The sequence below is a fragment of the Prionailurus viverrinus genome, chromosome A3 (genome assembly GCF_022837055.1).
Source record: "Prionailurus viverrinus isolate Anna chromosome A3, UM_Priviv_1.0, whole genome shotgun sequence".
Classification (NCBI taxonomy): domain Eukaryota; kingdom Metazoa; phylum Chordata; class Mammalia; order Carnivora; family Felidae; genus Prionailurus; species Prionailurus viverrinus.
The window spans coordinates 1,799,527-1,806,063 of NC_062563.1; the positions used below are offsets into that span (position 1 = coordinate 1,799,527).

A 6,537-nucleotide genomic window follows, 5' to 3' on the forward strand; every position below is an offset into this window, starting at 1 on the left:
CCACAATCGTCCCGACTCCCGACGAGGGCCCGCCAGGGTCGCCGGGGTTGAGGGCGCGGGTTCAGGCCCGGCGGCGCAGGTACCGGCTCCTGTGCGCGCGGGCCGGCTGGCAGCAGGCGCGCCCCCCGCCCCGGCGCCCGCCTGCTCGGGCCGGGCTCTCCGCCAGCCGCCGAGCGCTCCTGGCTGGGGCTCCGGCGGCCCGGCGGGCACGCGGCGCTGTCCGTGGTGCTGCCGGCACCGGGCGGGGCGGGGGCGGGGCGGGGGCGGGGCGCGGGCGGCAGCCAATGGCGGGGGCGCTGCGCGGGGCGCGGGGGGCGGCGGGCTGCGCGCGGGGCGCACTCGGCTGCGCGCTGCACTCGGGGCGCACCGGCGCTCTGGTGGCGGCTCGGGCTCCCGCTCCGCTCCGGGTCCGCCCGGGCTGCAGCGGTCGTGCCGCTGGCCCCGTTCGGCTCGGATTCCGGCCCGAGCCCCCTCGGCGCCGCCAGCCCCGGCCCCGTCCCGGGTCTCGGCGCCCGCGGACCATGCGCCGGGCACCCCCCGGGGAAGCCGGCCGGGCCGAGAGCCCGCAGACACCAGGCTCCCGGGCCGGGGCCCCTCCCGGGCGCCCGGCCGGCGGTCCGCGCCCTGCCCCGCGCCCCGGCGCCGCCTGAGCCGGCGGGTCATGGAGCGCACGCCGCCCGACGGGCCGCTGAACGCGTCGGGGGCGCTGGCGGGCGAGGCGGCGGCTGCGGGCGGGGCGCGCGGCTTCTCCGCCGCCTGGACCGCGGTGCTGGCCGCGCTCATGGCGCTGCTTATCGTGGCCACGGTGCTCGGCAACGCGCTGGTCATGCTCGCCTTCGTGGCCGACTCGAGCCTCCGCACCCAGAACAACTTCTTTCTGCTCAACCTCGCCATCTCCGACTTCCTCGTGGGTAAAGCCCCCAGCCCCCGCCCGAGCCCAGGAGTGCCCAGCCTGGCCCGGCCAGCAGGGATTGGAGCGTGGACCTAGGGCGCCTTTCTGTTCGGGCACACGGCCCCGCCAGGGAGCCCTGTTTGGGGAGGGGGCGTCCGGGACCCGGGGGGGGGGGCGGGGGGCGCGGGCGAAGTTCCTTGCCTCCCCCACCCGGGACCGGGGCTGGGGGGTGGGGGGGATGTTCCTCGGGAAGGGGCCCCGGCGGGCGGGCGGGCGGGCGGGCGGGCGCTTGGCCAGGCGCAAGGCGCAGCGGCCGCGAGTGCACCGCTGGCTCCTGCGCCGTAGCCAAACAAAGGCTGCTGGCGGACTCAGGACGTGCGGAGGGCGCTGGGAGAGGTTTGGGGGAGGGGACATGGAAGGGAGTTTTTAGAGCCGTGTTGGGGGAGGGGGGCGTGGGGGAAGCGGGGTGGGGGTGGGGGAGATGCTCGGAGGAGCGCGCTCTCACGTGTCCGTGCACTGCTGCCGGCTTGGGGGCGGGGCGCGCGGAGGGGGCCCGAGCGCCAGACACCTGTTGGGGCTGCTAAGTGCGTCTGCCAGACCCTGGGCCGTGGGAGCGGCTGGCGTGGTGGCAGCCAAATGCCCTTTGGGTCGGGAGAAAGGCGTTCTCTCTTTCTGAGCTGAGGAGGAAGGGCTGTCCAAAGGCTGGGTTAGGGGCTGGGGTCCAGCAGGTGGAAGAGGAGGGAGGAAATTTTCCTGCCTCCCTTTGGGGCCTGGGAGGACTGCACAGAAATGTGGACGTACGGAATCAAGGCTTGGGGGGGGGGTCTCATCGTGCCCGGAGGTCCCCACCCCTGGATCTTCCCTCCTCCCTCCAAGTCCAGGGGACGCCAGTGGCAGGGGCTGAAGGCCAGTCGCAGGGTAGAGGGTGTGCCTAAGAGACAGGGCGGAGGCAAGGGCGAGGTCAGGGTTGCCGGTCCCAGGAAAGCGGCCGTTGCGCCACCCCCAGGTCCTGCCTGTCTCTCCACTGTGGTGGGTTTGACCCCAGGCCCCTGTCCAGCCATGGCCCACCGTGGCCCTACTCTCTCTCCTACAGGGGCCTTCTGCATCCCACTATATGTGCCCTACGTGCTGACTGGCCGCTGGCCCTTTAGCCGTGGTCTCTGCAAGCTGTGGCTGGTGGTGGACTACCTACTCTGCACCTCGTCCGTGTTCAACATCGTGCTCATCAGCTATGACCGCTTCCTGTCAGTCACCCGCGCTGTGAGTCTGGGAAGCCGGTGCCCCATGTTCGCTCCTGGGAGGGGGGTGGTCAGGAAGCGGCCACAGCAGAGGATGGCCACTTCCAAGTTGTGGGCAGTACCGGGTGGGCTTGGTCTCTGCTGGCCTCACCCCGGACATACTGGGTACTCTATGGCCAGTCGCCCACTCAGTAGCCATTTGCTTGCTGCCAGTAGGACGGGTCCTGGGACAGGCAGGAGGCACGTCTGGACCCGGCATCGGGTGTTCCTGAAGGAACGGGGGCAATTCAGCCTCCGCCCTGGAGCAGGTCCAAAGTCTGGAGGGCCGAGGGAGGATCTGGGCCAGAGGTCGTCGGCGGTACCCTCCCCACCGTGCGCTCGTGTGTGTGTGTGTGTGTGTGTGTGTGTGTGTGTGTGTGTATGTGCGCACAAGCGTGCGTGCATGTGTGCACGAGTGTGCCCCCGGAAGTCAGTCATCAGCTTCTGGCTCCACGAGCTTTTCCTGGTGTGAGTAGTCACCGTGAGCCAGGGACGCTGGGCGGCCTGGGCTTCCTGCATCAGGGCCAGGCGGGCACAGGGGCAGCAGCCGGAGTCCCGGTTGGCCCTCTTCTTTGAGATGACTCTGCCAGTCACTCTGAGCGCCCTCTGCTGGGGGCCCCACGTGTCCCCGCCTGGAGAGGCCACGAGACAGTGCAGAGCAGGGGCTCAGGGTCCCCTTGAGCCAATCCACCTGTGGTCTCCGCCTCTCTCCCTGAGCCACCAGGGAAGGGAGGACAACTTCCACCGTGAAGATTGCAAGAGACACCCAGCAGGTGCCGGGGGCACGGAGCCCGGCACCGGGGGGCGCTCGGTGGGCAGGGGAGGGTGACAGGACCTCCCCCACCCCCCCGGGTGCCCACGGCCAGCAGGGGTAGCACACAAGCAGCCTGGCATGAAGTTAGCGTTTGGGGCCGATCTGAGGGAGGTTGCATGACCGCGGGACAGTGTGCTGGGGCCTCAGCCGGCCAGACCCCCACGTGGGGAGCGGGGGAGGGGAGGGAGGCCACACGCAGAGGCCCAGAGGCTGCGGCGGTTGGGGGGGGGGTGCGGCGCGGGGTGTTGGGGGAGCTCCCAGTCCCCTGTTGCTGCTGCCCGGGCCCCTTCCCTCCTGACCCAGCGTGTCCCGGGCAGGTCTCCTACCGGGCCCAGCAGGGCGACACGCGGCGGGCGGTGCAGAAGATGGTGATGGTGTGGGTGCTGGCCTTCCTCCTGTACGGGCCGGCCATCCTGAGCTGGGAGTACCTGTCCGGCGGCAGCTCCATCCCGGAGGGCCACTGCTACGCCGAGTTCTTCCACAACTGGTACTTCCTCATCACGGCCTCCACACTCGAGTTCTTCACGCCCTTCCTCAGCGTCACCTTCTTCAACCTCAGCATCTACCTGAACATCCAGAGGCGCACCCGCGTCCGGCTGGACGGGGCGCGGGACCCCGAGCCCCCGCCCGAGGCCCAGCCCTCCCCGCCGCCCGCCGCGCCCGGCTGCTGGGGCTGCTGGCAGAAGGGGCGCGGGGAGGCCGTGCCGCTGCACAGGTACGGGGTCGGGGTGGGCGAGGCGGCCCCGGGCGCCGAGGCGGGGGAGGCGGCCCCCGGGGGCGGCAGCGGTGGGGGCGCCGCGGCCTCGCCCACCTCCAGCTCCGGCAGCTCCTCGCGGGGCACCGAGCGGCCTCGCTCGCTCAAGCGGGGCTCCAAGCCCTCGGCGTCCTCCGCGTCGCTGGAGAAGCGCATGAAGATGGCGTCCCAGAGCATCACCCAGCGCTTCCGGCTGTCCCGGGACAAGAAGGTGGCCAAGTCGCTGGCCGTCATCGTGAGCATCTTCGGGCTCTGCTGGGCCCCGTACACACTCTTGATGATCATCCGGGCCGCCTGCCACGGCCACTGCGTCCCTGACTACTGGTACGAGACGTCCTTCTGGCTGCTGTGGGCCAACTCGGCCGTCAACCCCGTCCTGTACCCGCTGTGCCACTACAGTTTCCGCCGAGCCTTCACCAAGCTGCTCTGCCCCCAGAAGCTCAAGATCCAGCCGCACAGCTCCCTGGAGCACTGCTGGAAGTGAGCCGGCCCTTGGCGGGCACCCGGGGTGCCGGGGGGTGGGGGGAGGGGGGCCTCCCACCGCCGCCCCCGCCAGGCTCCGGTTTCCCGGGCAGCCGGCCACACCGCCCCCGACCTGGCCGCCCCCGGGCGTGAGCCACGCCTCGTCTCCAGCCCGCCCCGAATGCCACGGCAGAATCTCTCAGACCGTCCGCCTGCCGCGGGGGCAGCTCGCTGGGCCGGCCAGAGCGGCCCCTGCTGCCTGGACCGGAGCCTGGTCGCCCACCCCGCCGCTCAAACCCTAGCTTCACCCCGGGAGGAGCAATCCCAGCCACGCCGCCCGCGCCCCACACACGGTCCGGTGGCCGGTGGCGTCCACCCTTTTGCACAAGTGCTGCTTGGTGTCCTTCCCAAAGCGAGTGATCGGCGTGCGCTCCGGGCCTCGTGAGCAGTCTGCCGCTGCACGTGCGCACACCTGCACACGCCCCGCCCCGCCCCTCGCCCTCCCCACAAGCCAGGGCCATGGGCTCTGCTGCTGTCTGTCCCCTGCTTGAGCCCAGGCCCCGGCCCCCTCCAAGTCCCTATGCCCCCAAAGTGCCAAGTGCCCCCCAGGAACCCGCGGCCGTCCTCTGCCCTTCCGTTCTGGGTGTTTCAGGAAGACGAAGAAGAAAACACGTCCGTGAACTCCATGTTCCTTGGCTGTTTAATCAAGAGAGACAAAATTGCTGAGGAGCTCAGGGCTGGATTGGCAGGTGTGGGCTCCCACGCCCTCCTTCCTCGCGCTGCTGCTTCCGGCTGAGCTGCGCCAGCTGCTTCTGCCCACCCCGCCCCCGGGCTCGGGGTGCTGGGCCCTGCCTGGCGGCTCCGAGCGCGGCCGGGGCCCCGGACGCCTGCTCGTCGGGAAGGCCGCCTCTCTTGCTTCATCCGCTCCGGCCGAGGGGTGGGAGGGGGCCCCCGGGGCTCGCAGGGGCAGCCCCAGGACACCGGGGCCGTCGGCCACGTCCCGTGCACCCCGTCGGCGCTGTGCATGCCCCGCTCCCCGCCTGCCCGCTGCCCTGCAGACTTCGAGGTCCACAGTAAAGTGTATTTTTTTATTGGTGCTGATTCCTGAGGCCTTCCTGGGGGCGGGCTGAGCTCCCGTACTTTGGTCGGGACCCCAGGGAGACACAAGGCCACTCGGCAGGGGATGAGGGGCAGGGGGGAGATAAGGCTGGTCTGGCCTGTCCTACGGGTCCGATCCCGATCAGAGACACCGTGCCCCCAGCCACGCACCCCTGTTCAGGAAGGCGGCATGGAGCGGGGAGGGCCTCACTCCAGCCTCAAGAATATGACCCACAGCCCCGCCCCCTGTGCCACCTGCCCACCACCCAGGACCGGAGTTCTCCTGTGTCACAGGATCTTCCACCTGGGGAGCTGCCAGGGGACCAGCTGAACTCCAGGGGTGGAGGGGAAGGGATGGGCCTGAGGAGGGGAGCCACCTTGGATAGAAGAGGGCTCCCGGGCAAAGGCGTGGAGGCGGGACTGAGGGTGGCAGATGGGGACGGGGAGAAGAAGAGGGTGGTGCTGGGTGAGCCTGGGTCCAATGAACAATCAGTCCCTGCATGCTCCACGGAGGGGGCAGGCCTTGTTCCCGCCCCAGGGGCTCAGAGTCCACTGGGAAAGGGGGCGAGGCCAGCACAGCTTAGGGGAGATACAAACTTGGGCGGTCGGAAGCCACCTCCTCCAGGAAGCCTGCCTTCCTTTCCAGCCACTAGAGCGCTCCCTCCCCTGACCTCATGCTCTCTCCCCACCACGTGGGTTCCACTTGCACAGCACCTCTGACCCCTTCCTTCCTTCCCCACTGCAGACACAGCCTGTCTCTTATGGCCACATGCCACCGGGCCCTCGGCACCGGTCAGCAAGCTCTGATTCTCTCCACTGCAGAGCGAGGTTTTTCATAGCAACATTTCAAAGCCTTCCTCCCCCAGACACCTCTCACCCCGCAGCTATACCTGCACCTTCATTTCCCAAATGCCCCAGAAAACTTTCCCAGAGCCCTCAGCTGGCGCCCCTTTCCTCCACACTCTCAAGCGACCCCCCTCCGGCCCAGGCAGGATGCTCTTCTTTCGCCCCCTCCTTGGTGCCAGAGGGAGGGCCGAGCCTGGGGGCTGGGCGCTGTCTTGAGCAGAGGTGGGGGGGGGCTGCAGGGGGAGTGGTGGCAGAGACGGTAGGCGCCACCCTCTGCGGGGCCCGGAGCTCAGGGAAGCCCTCGTGCTCTGGGGGCCCCCGTGCACTGCCGGCCAAGTGGCCTCCCTGCTGGCCCCGCGGGACCTGCCTGCCAACCCCCCACGGCGGGGGTCTG

At 70.2% G+C, this 6,537-nt stretch overlaps 1 protein-coding gene across 3 annotated transcripts; it reads left to right on the forward strand.

Annotated features, from left to right (window-relative positions):
• The first annotated feature begins 367 nt into the window (after positions 1 to 367).
• On the forward strand, positions 368 to 5,300 carry HRH3 (histamine receptor H3). Of its 3 annotated transcripts, XM_047854470.1 has the most exons (4): positions 368 to 911; positions 1,986 to 2,152; positions 3,301 to 4,217; positions 4,852 to 5,300. In XM_047854470.1, exons 1-4 carry the CDS (start codon positions 662 to 664, stop codon positions 4,877 to 4,879), a joined length of 1,362 nt encoding a protein of 453 aa, XP_047710426.1. In that variant the 5' UTR covers positions 368 to 661; the 3' UTR covers positions 4,880 to 5,300. The 3 variants fall into 3 exon arrangements, with proteins under 3 accessions (XP_047710426.1, XP_047710427.1, XP_047710425.1); XM_047854471.1 differs by lacking the exon at positions 4,852 to 5,300 and having other exon boundaries at positions 3,301 to 4,221; XM_047854469.1 differs by lacking the exon at positions 368 to 911 and having other exon boundaries at positions 1,446 to 2,152.
• The last annotated feature ends 1,237 nt before the right edge of the window (positions 5,301 to 6,537 follow it).